The sequence below is a fragment of the Somniosus microcephalus genome, chromosome 5 (genome assembly GCF_052327205.1).
Source record: "Somniosus microcephalus isolate GS21.2 chromosome 5, FLI_Smic_1.0, whole genome shotgun sequence".
Taxonomy (NCBI): domain Eukaryota; kingdom Metazoa; phylum Chordata; class Chondrichthyes; order Squaliformes; family Somniosidae; genus Somniosus; species Somniosus microcephalus.
Window position 1 is genome coordinate 9,334,384 of NC_140991.1, and position 16,848 is coordinate 9,351,231.

At 56.7% G+C, this 16,848-nt stretch overlaps 2 protein-coding genes across 7 annotated transcripts in view; both read left to right on the forward strand.

Annotated features, from left to right (window-relative positions):
• oplah (5-oxoprolinase, ATP-hydrolysing) overlaps positions 1 to 3,984 on the forward strand; it is a 119,902-nt gene extending 115,918 nt beyond the window's left edge. For 5 of the 6 annotated variants that reach the window (XM_085987282.1, XM_085987287.1, XM_085987284.1 and 2 more), the window contains exons 27-28: positions 1,003 to 1,100; positions 1,496 to 3,984. In XM_085987282.1, the coding sequence (XP_085843408.1) occupies positions 1,003 to 1,100; positions 1,496 to 1,666 (269 nt within the window). In that variant the 3' untranslated portion in view covers positions 1,667 to 3,984. The remainder of the gene's footprint in view (positions 1 to 1,002; positions 1,101 to 1,495) is intronic. The other variant, XM_085987288.1, reaches the window with a different exon arrangement.
• Positions 3,985 to 10,897: 6,913 nt separating this feature from the next.
• The window catches only part of LOC147116864 (transmembrane protein 276-like), a 79,864-nt gene continuing 73,913 nt past the window's right edge, over positions 10,898 to 16,848 (forward strand). The window contains exon 1 of the mRNA XM_085987291.1: positions 10,898 to 11,050. The gene's annotated coding sequence lies outside the window, so the exon portion shown is untranslated. The remainder of the gene's footprint in view (positions 11,051 to 16,848) is intronic.

Below are 16,848 nucleotides of genomic sequence, written 5' to 3' on the forward strand. Positions count from 1 at the left end.
GGTATACGGTGGGGAGGTGGGGATGGGGGATACGGTGGGGAGGTGGGGATGGGGGATACGGTGGGGAGGTGGGGATGGGGGATACGGTGGGGAGGGGGGATACGGTGGGGAGGTGGGGATGGGGGATACGGTGGGGAGGTGGGGATGGGGGATACGGTGGGGAGGTGGGGATGGGGGATACGGTGGGGAGGTGGGGATGGGGGATACGGTGGGGAGGTGAGGATGAGGGATACGGTGGGGAGGTGGGGATGGGGGATACGGTGGGGAGGTGGGGATGGGGGATACGGTGGGGAGGTGGGGATGGGGGATACGGTGGGGAGGTGGGGATGGGGGATACGGTGGGGAGGTGAGGATGGGGGATACGGTGGGGAGGTGAGGATGAGGGATACGGTGGGGAGGTGGGGATGGGGGATACGGTGGGGAGGTGAGGATGAGGGATACGGTGGGGAGGTGAGGATGAGGGATACGGTGGGGAGGTGGGGATGGGGGATACGGTGGGGAGGTGGGGATGGGGGATACGGTGGGGAGGTGGGGATGGGGGATACGGTGGGGAGGTGAGGATGAGGGATACGGTGGGGAGGTGGGGATGGGGGATACGGTGGGGAGGTGGGGATGGGGGATACGGTGGGGAGGTGGGGATGGGGGATACGGTGGGGAGGTGGGGATGAGGGATACGGTGGGGAGGTGGGGATGGGGGATACGGTGGGGAGGTGGGGATGGGGGATACGGTGGGGAGGTGAGGATGAGGGATACGGTGGGGAGGTGAGGATGGGGGATACGGTGGGGATGGGGGATACGGTGAGGAGGTGGGGATGGGGGATACGGTGAGGAGGTGGGGATGGGGGGATGGGGGATATGGTGGGGAGGTGAGGATGAGGGATATTTTGGGAAGTGGGGATGGGGGATACGGTGGGGATGGGGGATATGGTGGGGAGGCGGCCCCTGGACAGAGTCAGCAGCCTTTTCCTGTTGTTGTAAATCCTGTTTCTGCTCCCTGTGCAGGAGGGGAGCCAGGAGCTCGAGGACTCAATCTGCTGGTCCATGAGGACGGAAGGACCATCAATCTCGGAGCAAAGACATCTGTTGCCGTCAGGCCAGGGGTAAGAGCACTGTGACTGGCTGCTGGTAATCACCCTGGTCCGGTATCTCTCACACACACAGACTCTCATTCTCCTTCTCTCCTTCCTTTTCTCTCTCTCTTCCTTCCTTTCTCTCCCTTTCTCTTTCTTTTTTCCCTTCTCTTTCCCTCTCTTTCAATCTCTGTCTCTCTCGGCCATCACAGACTCACATTCCCTCTCTCGGCCATCACAGACTCACATTCCCTCTCTCGGCCACCACAGACTCACATTCCCTCTCTCGGCCATCACAGACTCACATTCCCTCTCTCTCTCTGTCTCTGTGTTTCTTTCTGTCCCTCTGTCGGCCGTCACAGACTCACATTCTCTCTCACTCTCAGCTATCACAGACTCACTTTCTGTCTCTCTCTATTTCTCAGGACACCTTCCTGTTGCATACGCCCGGAGGTGGAGGTTGGGGCCGGGCTGAAGATGTGATGGAGGCTCACGAGGGTTTGCCAGGATCGGTGTCAGACAATCACAAGTCAGGAGTGGCCTTTCTCGAGCGGGGAAGTGTGTTCGAATACAAACAGACTCAAGAGTCCGTGTGACCGAGACCAGCAAACACTCAGCCAAAAACTCTTTTCCTCTTTGCTTTTAGTTCCTAGATTCTTGCCGAGACATTTTGGTGGGGTGGGGTGGGGAGGGGGGGAAAGAGGACTGATTCCGTCCCACACATGGAGAGTGCCAAGTGTGTCCCAGACCTTTATCTCTGCCTCCCCCTCCCACTACACAGGGTGGGAGGGTAAAGAAAGACAACCTCAGGACGTCCCAAAGCGCTTTACAGCCAATGAAGTACTGTTTGAAGTGTAGTCACTGTTGTAATGTAGGAAACACGGCAGCCAATTTGTGCACAGCAAGCTCCCACAAACTGCAATGAGATAAATGACTAGATAATCTGTTTTCAATGTTGGATGAGGGACATATATTGGCCAGGACACTGGGGAGAACTCCCCTGCTCTTCTTCGAAATAGTGGCCTTGGGATATTTTACATTCACCTGAGAGAGCAGACGGGGGTCTCGATTTAATGGCACTCTGACAGTGCGGCCCTCCCTCAGTACTGCCCCTCCGACAGTGCAGCGCTCCCTCAGTACTGCCCCTCCGACAGTGCAGCACTCCCTCAGTACTGCCCCTCCGACAGTGCAGTGCTCCCTCAGTACTGACCCTCCGACAGTGCGGCACTCCCTCAGTACTGCCCCTCCGACAGTGCAGCACTCCCTCAGTACTGCCCCTCCGACAGTGCAGCGCTCCCTCAGTACTGACCCTCCGACAGTGCGGCACTCCCTCAGTACTGCCCCTCCGACAGTGCGGCGCTCCCTCAGTACTGCCCCTCCGACAGTGCGGCGCTCCCTCAGTACTGCCCCTCCGACAGTGCAGCGCTCCCTTAGTACTGACCCTCCGACAGTGCGGCACTCCCTCAGTACTGCCCCTCCGACAGTGCAGATCTCCCTCAGTACCGCCCCTCCGACAGTGCAGCGCTCCCTCAGTACTGCCCCTCCGACAGTGCAGCACTCCCTCAGTACTGCTCCTCCGACAGTGCAGCGCTCCCTCAGTACTGCCCCTCCGACAGTGCAGCACTCCCTCAGTACTGCCCCTCCGACAGTGCAGATCTCCCTCAGTACTGCCCCTCCGACAGTGCAGACATCCCTCAGTACTGCCCCTCCGACAGTGCGGCGCTCCCTCAGTACTGCCCCTCCGACAGTGCGGCGCTCCCTCAGTACTGCCCCTCCGACAGTGCAGCGTTCCCTCAGTACTGCCCCTCCGACAATGCGGCGCTCCCTCAGTACTGCCCCTCCGACAATGCGGCGCTCCTTCAGTACTGCCCCTCCGACAGTTCAGCGCTCCCTCAGTACTGCCCCTCTGACAGTGCAGCGCTCCCTCAGTACTGCACTGGAAGTGTTGGCCTAGATTTTTGTGCTCAAGTCTCTGGAGTGGGACTTGAACCTACATCCTTCTGACTCAGAGGCGAGGGTGCTGCCCACCGAGGGAAATATTAATAAAATGTACTTGGCTCAGTACAGCACTGTGCCACTGTCTGGTGCGTCGTGTAGATTCAGGAATAGTCGGGATAATACGGCCAGCCTGAGGATTGACAATCCTTGGTTCTCAGCCTTTCCTCAAACTCCTGCACCTGACCCACAGGACAGAGCACAGATAAAAAAGCTTTCCTGATTTCTCCAGTTTCAACAGCAAAGACACCCAACCGCTCCAAAACCCTGGCGGCCTGAATGAGGGAGCCCCTGTGCTTTTCTCCCCAGGTGAGGACGGCAGGGGAGGGGGGAGCTGGGGCCAGGAGGGGCCTGGACAGATACGATGTTTTAACTTTCTTCCTGGGGGGCTGTAGAGCTCCTCTGAGCCCCACAAGGAAAGCTTCGGCATTCCCCGCCGTGGTCTTCCCCCCTCCCCAACTTCTGAACATGAGACCACCCCCCCCCCCGCCACCCCAAAGCCGATCCTGGCGTCAGTGGCTGTTTTCGGGGCTGCCCAATTTGCCACCAGTTGTCGGCCATAATGGGCTGGGAGTCGACCAGCGGGATTTAAACAGAGTGATTATTTGCACCACTTTTTTCTGTGCATGTGCGCCCGTTTGGTACCACACGTGTGGTAAACCACTTTTATCGTTCACTATCGTTACACTATAGTTATCACTGTTATATTGTTCTCACTGTTCTCACTGTTGTATCACTATACGAGGTCGCCTCTTGTCACGCTGTTATACCTGGGCTGACCACCTCCGACTCCGCCCATGGCTCCACCTACCTGCCCAGGTATAAAGGTAGTCGACTGGCTGGTATTCCTCCTTGTTGGACCCGATCACCCACGAGGGTGGGCTCTGTTATTTAGTCAATAAAAACCTTTAGTTACGTTCCTAACTCGTCGCTTTTTATTGGACGAATTGATAGGTATATCAATCATGCACATTCGAGGCGGTTACGCAGGCACAGTACCAAACAGTACGGTGGCTGCAGCCAGCACCGCCACGCTTTTCAGCTTTGTGCAGGGAAGGTCAGGGATCGGACAGGGCAGGGGGAGAGAGAGGGGATCGAAGGGTGGGGGAGGGAATCAGAGAGGAGAGAGGATCAGAGGAGGGGATCAGAGAGGAGAGTGGATCGGCAGGGGGGGGGGAAGAGAGGAGAGGGGATCGGGGGGAGAGAGCAGAGTGGATTGGGGGGGGGGGGGAGAGGAGGAGATCGGAGGGGCGAGAGGAGGAGATCGAAGGGGCGAGAGGAGGAGATCGGAGGGGGGAGAGAGGGGAATGGATTGAAGGCAGGAGAGGAGAGGGGATTGAAGGGGAGGGGATCGGTTGGGGGAGGAAAGAGGAAAGGGATTGGGGTGGGGAGAGGAGAGGGGTTCGGGAGGGGAGAGGAGAGGGGAGAGGAGGGGTTCGGGGGGGAGGAGAGGGGATCGAAGGGAGGGATCGGAGAGAGGGGGATCAAAATGGGGAGGGGAGAGGGGATCGGAGGGGGAAGGTCAGGAACTCGGGGGAGGGGAGGGGGGGGGGAGGAGAGAGGGGAGAATGTGATTCAGGTCTAAGTGAGAGGGGGTGCTGAGAGCAAGCACGTGATCCAGATGGGAAGATAGACCACGTTCTTCTGCCCTCTGTTATATCTGGATCACAATCTTCTACCCCAATCCCCTTTACACCCGCTCACGTTCTCCCGCTCCTCCCCTCTCCCCACTGACCGCAGCGGTTCAAGAAGGCGGCTCACAACCACCATCTCAGGATGGGCACTAAATAAATGAATTTTAAAATATTAGAGCGTATTCTGTGCACTGTTCCCTGTAAGTGGCCGCGCAGCGCTCCAGAGAATGCGCACAGCCAGCTTTAATAGAAAAATTGGATTAATTAATTGCACGAACAAATTTGAGTCATTTGAGGTGGGGGGTGGAGCTAAAAACTGTCCTGTTTCCACCCCCCCCACCGGAACCGCACACGCGCACCCATCGTTCCAACCGCGCATGCGTCTACATTTCCTGTAGGCCCAGCTCAAAACCCAGAGACCATTCACTGGGGGGTGGGGGGGTGGGGGCAGGGAGAAGAGAAGGTCAGGAACTCTGGAGGGGGTGGGGGGAGGGGAGTAGATCAGGAACTTATTGGGTCCGGGGGAGCAGTAGTGTTAGCACCGTGAGCTCTGGAGCCTGGCTGTCACAATGAATGGATCAAATTACACATTGCAAAGATCTTGATTACTCAGGCAGGCAGGATCAATTTACACATTCCAGACAAACTGCTGGGTGCATCTCGTCATCCAAGGGGACCAATCAGAACTTTGGTGTTGCAAATACACGCTGCCATGTTTAAACGAGGCCCGGGAGTTAAAATAGCCTGTGGACCATTTCTGAAGCAGCGGGTGAGTTCCGTCCTATCCAACACCGCACTTCCCCCAACCCTAACATCAACCCCAATACCACTCCCCCAACCAAACCTGCCCGGTGTTACACCCCAACCCCAACCAAACCCGCCCGCTGTTACACCCCAACCCCAACCAAACCCGCCCGCTGTTACACCCCAACCCCAACCAAACCCGCCCGCTGTTACACCCAACCCCAACCAAACCCGCCCGGTGTTACACCCCAACCCCAACCAAACCCGCCCGGTGTTACACCCCCAACCCCAACCAAACCCGCCCGGTGTTACACCCCAACCCCAACCAAACCCGCCCCGTGTTACACCCCAACCCCAACCAAACCCGCCCGGTGTTACACCCCAACCCCAACCAAACCCGCCCGGTGTTACACCCCAACCCCAACCAAACCCGCCCGGTGTTACACCCCAACCCCAACCAAACCAGCCCGGTGTTACACCCCAACCCCAACCAAACCAGCCCGGTGTTACACCCAACCCCAACCAAACCCGCCCGCTGTTACACCCCAACCCAACCCGCCCACTGTTACACCCCAACCCAACCCGCCCGCTGTTACACCCCAACCAAACCCGCCCGGTGTTACACCCCAACCCCAACCAACCCGCCCGGTGTTACACCCCAACCCCAACCAAACCCGCCGTTACACCCCAACCCAACCCGCCCGCTGTTACACCCCAACCAAACCCGCCCGGTGTTACACCCCAACCCCAAACAAACCCGCCCGGTGTTACACCCCAACCCAACCAAACCCGCCTGGTGTTACACCCCAACCCCAACCAAACCAGCCCGGTGTTACACCCCAACCCCAATCAAACCAGCCCGGTGTTACACCCCAACCCCAACCAAACCAGCCCGGTGTTACACCCCAACCAAACCCGCCCGGTGTTACACCCCAACCCCAATCAAACCCGCCCGGTGTTACACCCCAACCCCAACCAAACCCGCCCGGTGTTACACCCCAACCCCAACCAAACTAGTCCGGTGTTACACCCCAACCCCAACCCCAACCAAACCCGCCCGGTGTTACACCCCAACCCCAACCAAACTAGTCCGGTGTTACACCCCAACCCCAACCCCAACCAAACCCGCCCGGTTACACCCCAACCAAACCAGCCCGGTGTTACACCCCAACCCCAACCAAACTAGCCCGGTGTTACACCCCAACCCCAACCAAACCCGCCCGGTGTTACATCCCAACCAAACCAGCCCAGTGTTACACCCCAACCCCAAACAAACCCGCCTGGTGTTACACCCCAACCCCAACCAAACCCGCCCGGCGTACACCCCAACCAAACCAGCCCGGTGTTACACCCCAACCCCAACCAAACCCGCCCAGTGTTACACCCCAACCCCAACCAAACCCGCCTGGTGTTACACCCCCAACCCCAACCAAACCAGCCCAGTGTTACATCCCAACCCCAACCAAAACCTGCCTGGAGTTAAAATCAGGGCCAGTGATTCTTGATCCTCCCCATTGACGTAGAATGATTAAGGTTGGAAGGCGGCCATTCGGCCCGTCGAGCCAGTGCCGGCTCTCTGCAAGAGCACTTCAGCTAGTCCCACTGCCCCGCCCTTTCCCCGTAGCCCTGCAAATTTTTTTCCTTCAGGTACTTATCCAACTCCCTTTTGAAAGCCGTGATTGAATCTGCCTCCACCACCCTTCCAGGCAGTGCATTCCAGATCCTAACCACTCGCTGAGTAAAAAAGTTTTTTCTTACGTCGCCTTTGGATCTTCTGCCAATCACCTTAAAACTGTGTCCTCTGGTTCTCGACCCTTCTGCCAATGGGAACAGTTTCTCTCTATCTACTCTGTCCAGACCCCTCATGATTTTCAGGGAGACTACTCTGTATCTAACCTGTGCTGTACTCGCTTGGTTGCACAGTAGCATTGGCAGAAGCGTGGGAAGTTCCCCACCCCATCATCCAGGGATTGTCTGCAGTGGACAGGGTAGCGCAAAAGAGAGGGAAAAATTAGGAGAAAAACTCTGAGGTGCTGAAGACTGAAGTAAAGGAGCAACTTGAGGCTGGGTTACAGCCTGTCTAATTATTACAAACACCGAATAAAAACGTTCATGACTATTGGCTGACTGGTTGATCAACTGAGTGGACGGTTGGTTGTTAGTTAATTCATTGACTCTGGTTTGTTGAGTGGATGGTTTACTCACTGGTTCCTTGCTTCATTGATTGGGTGGCTTAATGGTTTGATTTGGTTGACTCAATGGTTGATTGGTTCACTGGCCCATTGATTGGTTCACTGGCCCATTGATTGGTTCACTGGCCCATGAGTTGGTTGATTGGTTCACTGGCCCATTGATTAGTTCACTGGCCCATTGATTGGTTCACTGGCCCATGAGTTGGTTGATTGGTTCACTGGCCCATTGATTGGTTCACTGGCCCATTGATTGGTTCACTGGCCCATTGATTGGTTCACTGGCCCATGAGTTGGTTGATTGGTTCACTGGCCCATTGATTGGTTCACTGGCCCATTGATTGGTTCACTGGCCCATTGATTGGTTCACTGGCCCATGAGTTGGTTGATTGGTTCACTGGCCCATTGATTGGTTCACTGGCCCATTGATTGGTTCACTGGCCCATTGATTGGTTCACTGGCCCATTGATTGGTTCACTGGCCCATTGATTGCTTGTCTGAGTGATTGATTCATTTGACTTCTGACGATACTAACTGTGATACTTGTAACTTATGGGAAATTTCAAGAGATGATCTTTTCAAATCATGGTCACATCACACAAAGTCAGTGAATCCTAGCTCATGTGTAAATGACATTGCATTGATCTGAGCTCCACCACAAGTTTTCATCTGACAAACAGTAACACGATCAATTCTCCAGCTTCTCTCCCCGGTCTGGCCCCATTTGTGACTCCAGACCCACACTAACGTGGTTGACTCTTAACAGCCCTCTGAAGTGGCCCAGCAAGACACTGATCTGTGTGACAACCTCTACTGCAGCGGTTCAAGAAGAAGGCTCCCGCCACCCTCTTTGGGCAACTTGGGATGGACAATAAATGCTGGCCTCGCTGATGCCCACTACCCGTGAATGAATTTTTTTAAAAATGAACCACTTTGAAACAGTTCTGTGACATGATAAAGCAAAATATGAATGCTTAGTTTAACAGAACCCCTCTCCCTGCAATCTCCACCACTGAGAGGGACAAGAGCAACAATCTGTGGAGACACATCACCTCCAAGTTCCCCTCCAAGCCACACACCATCCTGACTTGGAAATATATCGTTGGTCCTTCATCGTCGCTGGGTCAAAATCCTGGAACTCCCTCCCTAACAGCACTGTGGGAGCACTTTCACCACACGGACTGCAGCGGTTCAAGAAGGCGGCTCACCCACCACCTGCTCGAGGGCAATTAGAGATGGGTAATAAATGCTGGCCTTGCCAGTGTCGCCCACAACCCAAGAACAAACCAATAGAAGTCTTTATTCCTTTCAAATTTCCGTGTAAGAAAAACTTGGCTGCACTCAATGCAAGTCCCCGGTTTGTGAGACTCGCATCCGTTGCATTGTGGTGCTATTTTCAAGAATTCCTCTTGCAGGATGAATTAATTAATACATTGTGACGTAATAAAACTCACTACGCACTTGGTTTGAGTATAAAGCAAGGCTTTAATCAACTTGTTTCAGAACATGGAGGTCTAGTTGTACTTCACTAGCTCCTTGTCTTACAAAATGTCCCTGGAAAGCTGGGGCCGACGCCCGAGTATTTATACTCCTTGGACGGCGCCACCAGCTGGCCGTCCAGCGTTATTTCACGAGTAGTTTCTTGATGAATGATGAGATTTATAACACATTGTTTTTGTGGCGCGACATGGTGACCTCCAGATTGCGGACTGAAGTCAGTTGCTGTCGTAAGCAAACCAGAGGACGTGTGTGTGACCGGGAAGCTGTTTTGATAAAAAGGGAGCTTATCTCAAATCCTCTCCATCACCAAGACTGCCTACTTCCACCTCCGTAATATCACCCGTCTCTGCCCGCCTCAGCTGATCATCTGCTGAAATCATCATCCATGCCTTCATTATCTCCAAACTCAACTATTCCAATGCACTCCTGGCCGGCCTCCCTCTGTAAACTTCAGCTCACCCAAAACTCGGCTGCCCATTTCCTAACTTGTCCCGTTCATTCATCACCCTTGTGCTCGCTGACCTACATTGGCTCTGAGATGAATCTTGTCATTCATGTGGAAATGATTTATGAAATAATACTGGGCGGCCTGCTGGTGGTGCTGTCCAGGGAGAGTATAAATACTCGGGCATGGGCCCAGCTTGCTCAGGACATTCTTTAACAGGAACTAGTGAAGGACACAACTAGATCTCCATGTTGTAAAACAGTTGATGAAAGCTTTGTTTAACGCTTAGACCAAGTGCCTAGTAGTTTTCTTACATCAGGCTCCTGGTCCAGCAATGCCTCGATTTTAAGATTCTCATCCTTGTTTTCAAATCACTCCATGGCCCTTGCCCCTCCCTATCTCTGTAACCGCCTCCAGCCCCACAACCACCTCCTCGACCCCTTCCCCGAGATATCTGCGCTCCTGCAATTCTGGCCTATTTTGCATCCCTCATACTGTAATTATATTGGGCCCTGGTGAGACCACACCTGGGAGTATTGTGTGCAGTTTTGGTCTCCTTACCTAAGGAAGGATCTACTTTACTTGCCATAGAGGGAATGCAACGAAGATTCACCAGACTGGTTCCTGGGATGGGGGGATTGTCCTATGAGGAGAGATTGAGTAGACTAGGCCTATATTCTCTCGAGTTTAGAAGAATGAGAGGTGATCTCATTGAAACATACAACATTTTTACAGGGCTTGACAGGATAGATGCAGGGAGGATGTTTCCCCTGGCTGGGGAGTCTAGAACAAGGGGTCACAGTCTCAGGATAAGGGGTCGGCCATTGAGGACTGAGATGAGGAGAAATTTCTTCACTGAGGGTGGTGAATCTTTGGAATTCTCTACCCCAGAGGGCTGTGGAGGTTGAGTTGTTGAGTATATTCAAGACAGAGATCAATAGATTTTGAATATTAAGGGAATCAAGGGATATGGGGATAGTGCAGGAAAGTGGAGTTGAGGCCGAAAATCAGCCATGATTTTATTGAATGGCGGAGCAGGCTCGAGGGGACGAAAGGTCAGCTCCTGCTCCTATTTCTTATGGCAGTGAGCACGGCACATGATTTTCTGGCCATATTGGTTGAAAAATCGTGGGCAATACAGGCAGGAAATTCCGATGTAGGCTCGGGGTGGGTGAGCACCCCAAAGGGAAGCACAGAGACAGAGAACCCCCAGCCTGTGAAGCTGCTGCTGTGACTCTCTGTTTCCGGCAGGGGGCGGTGCGGTTCCCCATAGCTGCTCTGTGATCCTCCGGCCGGCTGGCGGCGCTGCACCCTGTCCGCGGCCCATCCGTGCGGACCGAGTCTCTGTCAGCCGGCGGGGCCGAGCGCCCAGAGCTTCGGTAAAGGAGCGAGAGAGAGGCCCCGGCTCCAGTCCCGGGAGAGAAGCCCCAGCTCTAGGAGAGGGGGCCCTGGTGTGGCCACAGGAGCCGGCGGGTGAGGAAGGCCGAGTGTCGGGCCGGCGGTGACTGTCTCCATGGGAACCGGGGGGCGCCCCCTGGCGGCCGAGTGAGAGCACCGGGGGGGGAGGAGGGAGAGGAGGGAGGAAGAGGGGAGGAGAGACGGAAAGAGGGGAGGAGAGACGGGAAAGGGGGCGAGAGAGACGGGAAAGGGGGCGAGAGAGACGGGAGAGAGAGAGAGGAAAGGGGGAGAGAGAGAGACGGAAAGGGGGAGAGAGAGAGACGGGAAAGGGGGAGAGAGAGAGACGGGAAAAGGGGGGGAGAGAGAGAGAGGGGAAAGGGGGAGAGAGAGAGAGGAAAGGGGGGAGAGAGAGAGACGGGAAAGGGGGAGAGAGAGAGACGGGAAAGGGGGGAGAGAGAGAGACGGGGAAGAGACAGGAAAGGGGGGAGAGAGACGGGAAAGGGGGGGAGAGAGACGGGAAAGGGGGAGAGACGGGAAAGGGGGGGAGAGAGAGAGACGGGAAAGGGGGGGAGAGAGATAGGGAGGAGGTATTAGCATCGAGAGGGAGGAGGTACTAGCGGTTTTAGCGGGCCAAAAAGTGGATAAATCCGCAGGCCCGGACGAGATGTATACCAGGCTGTTGTGTGAGGCAAGGGAGGAGATTGCAGGGGCTCTGACACAAATTTTCAGAACCTCTCTGGCCACAGGGGATGTACCAGAGGACTGGAGAACAGCTAACGTAGTACCATTATTCAAGAAGGGTAGCAGGGATAAACCAGGGAATTACAGGCCAGTGAGCCTAACATCTGTGGTAGGGAAATTATTGGAAAAAATTCTGAGGGACAAAATTAGTCTCCACTTGGAGAGGCAAGGATTAATCGGGGATAGTCAGCATGGCTTTGTCAAGGGTAAATCATGTCTGACAAATCTGATTGAATTTTTCGAGGGGGTGACTAGGTGTGTGGATAAGGGAAATGCTGTGGATGTGGTTTACATGGACTTCAGTAAAGCTTTTGACAAAGTCCCGCATAGGAGACTGGTCAAGAAGGTAAGAGCCCATGGGATCCAGGGTGCCTTGGCGCGTTGGATCCTAAACTGGCTGAGTGGCAGGAGGCAGAGGGTGATGGTCGAAGGTTGCTTTTGTGACTGGAAGCCTGTGTCTAGTGGGGTACCTCAGGGATCGGTGCTGGGTCCCTTGCTGTTTGTGATCTACATAAATGATTTGGATGAGAATGTAAAAGGTATGATCAGTAAGTTCGCAGATGACACGAAAATTGGTGGGGTGGTAAATTGTGAGGAGGAAAGCCTCAGGCTACAGGAAGATATAAACGAGTTGGTCAGATGGGCGGAAAAGTGGCAAATGGAATTTAACCCTGAAAAGTGCGAGGTGATGCATTTTGGACGGACAAATAAGGCAAGGGAGTACACAATGAGTGGTAGGACCCTAGGAAGTTCAGAGGGACCTTGGTGTGCATGTACATAGATCCCTGAAGGCAGCGGAACAGGTAGATAAGGTGGTTAAAAAGGCATATGGGATACTTGCCTTCATCAACCGAGGCATAGAATATAAGAGCAGGGAGGGTTATGATGGAGCTGTACAAAACGCTGGTGAGGCCACAGCTGGTGTACTGTGTGCAGTTCTGGTCGCCTCACTATAGGAAGGATGTGATTGCTTTAGAGAGGGTGCAGAGAAGATTCACCAGGATGTTACCTGGGATGGAGCGCCTCAGCTATGAAGAGAGGCTGGACAGGCTGGAGTTGTTTTCCTTGGAGCAGAGAAGGCTGAGGGGGGACCTGATTGAGGTGTACAAAATGATGAGGGGCATAGATAGGGTAGATAAAGAGGAACTTTTCCCCTTAGTAGGGGGGTCAATAACAAGGGGGCATAGATTCAAGGTAAGGGGCAGGAGATTTAGAGGGGATTTGAGGAGGAACTTTTTCACCCAGAGGGTGGTTGGAATCTGGAACTCTCTGCCTGAAAGGGTGGTAGAGGCAGGAACCCTCATAACATTCAAGAAGCATTTAGATGAGCACTTGAAATGCCATTGCATACAAGGCTATGGACCAAATGCTGGAAAATGGGATTAGACTGGACAGGGATGGATGGGCGGCGCGGACACGATGGGCCGAAGGGCCTCTTTCTGTGCTGTAAAACTCTATGACGCTATGAGAGAGACGGGAAAGGGGGGGAGAGAGAGAGACGGGAAAGGGGGGGGAGAGAGAGACGGGAAAGGGGGGGGAGAGAGAGACGGGAAAGGGGGGAGAGAGAGAGACGGGAAAGGGGGGGGGAGAGAGAGACGGGAAAGGGGGGGAGAGAGAGACGGGAAAGGGGGGAGAGAGAGACGGGAAAGGGGGGGAGAGAGAGACGGAAAGGGGGGGAGAGAGACGGGAAAGTGGGGGAGAGAGACGGGGAAAGGGGGGGAGAGAGACGGGAAAGGGGGGGAGAGAGACGGGGAAAGGGGGGGAGAGAGACGGGAAGGGGGGGAGAGAGACGGGAAAGGGGGGAGAGACGGGGAAATGGGGGGGAGAGAGACGGGAAAGGGGGGGAGAGAGACGGGAAAGGGGGGGGAGAGAGAGACGGGAAAGGGGGGGAGAGAGAGAGACGGGAAAGGGGGGAGAGAGACGGGAAAGGGGGGGGGGAGGAGAGACGGAAAGGGGGGGAGAAAGGGGGAAAGGGGGGAGAGAGATGGAAAAGGGGGGAGAGAGACGGGAAAGGGGGGAGAGAGACGGGAAAGGGGGGAGAGAGAGAGACGGGAAAGGGGGGGAGAGAGAGAGACGGGAAAGGGGGGGAGAGAGACGGGAAAAGGGGGGGAGAGAGAGACGGAAAAGGGGGGAGAGAGAGACGGGAAAGGGGGGAGAGAGAGACGGGAAAGGGGGGAGAGAGAGACGGGAAAGGGGGGAGAGAGACGGGAAAGGGGGGAGAGAGACGGGAAAGGGGGGAGAGAGACGGGAAAGGGGGGGGAGAGAGAGACGGGAAAGGGGGAGAGACGGGAAAGGGGGAGAGAGAGAGACGGGAAAGGGGGGGAGAGAGACGGGAAGGGGGGGAGAGAGAGACGGGAAGGGGGGAGAGAGACGGGAAAGGGGGGGAGAGAGACGGGAAAGGGGGGGAGAGAGACGGGAAAGGGGGGGGAGAGAGACGGGAAAGGGGGGAGAGAGAGACGGGAAAGGGGGGAGAGAGACGGGAAAGGGGGGGAGAGAGACGGGAAAGGGGGGAGAGAGAGAGACGGGAAAGGGGGGAGAGAGAGAGAGACGGGAAAGGGGGGGAGAGAGACGGGAAAAGGGGGGAGAGAGAGACGGAAAGGGGGGGAGAGAGAGACGGGAAAGGGGGGAGAGAGACGGGAAAGGGGGGAGAGAGGAGAGACGGGAAAGGGGGGAGAGAGACGGGAAAGGGGGGAGAGAGACGGGAAAGGGGGGAGAGAGACGGGAAAGGGGGGAGAGAGACGGGAAAGGGGGGGAGAGAGAGACGGGAAAGGGGGGAGAGACGGGAAAGGGGGAGAGAGAGAGACGGGAAAGGGGGGGAGAGAGACGGGAAGGGGGGGAGAGAGAGACGGGAAGGGGGGGAGGAGAGAGACGGGAAAGGGGGGGAGAGAGACGGGAAAGGGGGGGGAGAGAGACGGGAAAGGGGGGGGGAGAGAGACGGGAAAGGGGGGAGAGAGAGACGGGAAAGGGGGGAGAGAGACGGAAAGGGGGGAGAGAGAGACGGGAAAGGGGGGAGAGACGGGAAAGGGGGGCGAGAGAGAGACGGGAAAGGGGGGAGAGAGACGGGAAGGGGGGGAGAGAGAGACGGGAAAGGGGGGAGAGAGACGGAAAGGGGGGGAGAGAGAGACGGGAAAGGGGGAGAGAGAGACGGGAAAGGAGGGAGAGACGGGAAAGGGGGGAGAGACGGGAAAGGGGGGGAGAGAGACGGGAAAGGGGGGGAGAGAGACGGAAAGGGGGGAGAGAGACGGGAAGGGGGGAGAGAGAGACGGGAAAGGGGGGGGAGAGAGACGGGAAAGGGGGGAGAGAGAGACGGGAAAGGGGGGGAGAGACGGGAAAGGGGGGCGAGAGAGAGACGGGAAAGGGGGGGAGAGAGACGGGAAGGGGGGGAGAGAGAGACGGGAAAGGGGGGAGAGAGACGGGAAAGGGGGGAGAGAGAGACGGGAAAGGGGGAGAGAGAGACGGGAAAGGGGGAGAGACGGGATAAAGGGGGGGAGAGACGGGAAAGGGGGGGAGAGAGACGGGAAAGGGGGGGAGAGAGACGGGAAAGGGGGGAGAGAGACGGGAAAGGGGGGAGAGAGAGACGGAAAGGGGGGGAGAGAGACGGGAAAAGGGGGGGAGAGAGACGGGAAAGGGGGGAGAGAGAGACGGGAAAGGGGGAGAGAGAGACGGGAAAGGGGGGGAGAGAGAGAGACGGGAAAGGGGGAGAGAGACGGGAAAGGGGGGGAGAGAGAGACGGGGAAGAAAGGGGGGAGAGACGGGAGAAGAGGGAAAGGGGGAGAGAGACGGGAAAGGGGGCGAGAGAGACGGGAAAGGGGGGAGAGAGAGACGGGAAAGGGGGGAGAGACGGAAAGGGGGGAGAGACGGGAAAGGGGGGCGAGAGAGAGACGGAAAGGGGGGAGAGAGACGGGAAGGGGGGAGAGAGAGAGAGACGGGAAAGGGGGGAGAGAGACGGGAAAGGGGGGAGAGAGAGACGGGAAAAGGGAGGGGGAGAGAGACGGGAAAGGGGGGAGAGAGAGACGGGAAAGGGGGAGGGAGAGAGACGGGAAAGGGGGGAGAGAGACGGGGAAAGGGGGGAGAGGACGGAAAGGGGGAGAGAGACGGGAAAGGGGGGGAGAGAGACGGAAAGGGGAGGGAGAGAGACGGGAAAGGGGGGGAGAGAGACGGGAAAGGGGGGGAGAGAGACGGGAAAGGGAGGGGGGAGAGAGACGGGAAAGGGGGGAGAGAGACGGGAAAGGGGGAGAGAGACGGGAAAGGGGGAGAGAGACGGGAAAGGGGGGGAGAGAGACGGAAAGGGGGGGAGAGAGACGGGAAAGGGGGGAGAGAGACGGGAAAGGGGGGAGAGACGGGAAGGGGAGAGAGAGACGGGAAAGGAGGGAGAGAGACGGGAAAGGGGGAGAGAGAGACGGAAAGGGGGAGGAGAGACGGGAAAGGGGGGAGAGAGACGGGAAAGGGGGGAGAGAGACGGGAAAGGGGGGAGAGAGACGGGAAAAGGGGGGAGAGAGACGGAAAGGGGGGGAGAGAGACGGGAAAAGGGGGGGAGAGAGACGGAAAGGGGGGAGAGAGACGGGAAAGGGGGGGAGAGAGACGGGAAAAGGGGGGGAGAGAGACGGGAAAAGGGGGGAGAGAGACGGGAAAAGGGGGGGAAGAGAGAGACGGGAAAGGGGGGAGAGACGAGAGACGGAAAGGGGGGAGAGAGACGGGAAAGGGGGGAGAGAGACGGGAAAGGGGGAGAGAGACGGGAAAGGGGGGGGAGAGAGACGGGAAAGGGGGAGAGAGAGACGGGAAAGGGGGGAGAGAGACGGGAAAAGGGGGGAGAGACGGAAGGGGAGAGAGACGGGAAAAGGGGGGGAGAGAGAGACGGGAAAAGGGGGGAGGAGAGACGGGAAAAGGGGGGAGAGAGACGGGAAAGGGGGGGGAGAGAGACGGGAAAAGGGGGGGAGAGAGATGGGAAACGAGGGGGGAGGGAGACGGGGAAAGGGGGGGAGAGAGAGAGAGACGGAAAGGGGGGGAGAGAGAGATGGGAAAGGGGGGGGAGAGACGGGGAAAGGGGGGAGAGAGACGGGAAAAGGGGGGGAGAGAGACGGGAAAGGGGGGAGAGAGACGGGAAAGGGGGGGAGAGAGAGATGGGAAAGGGG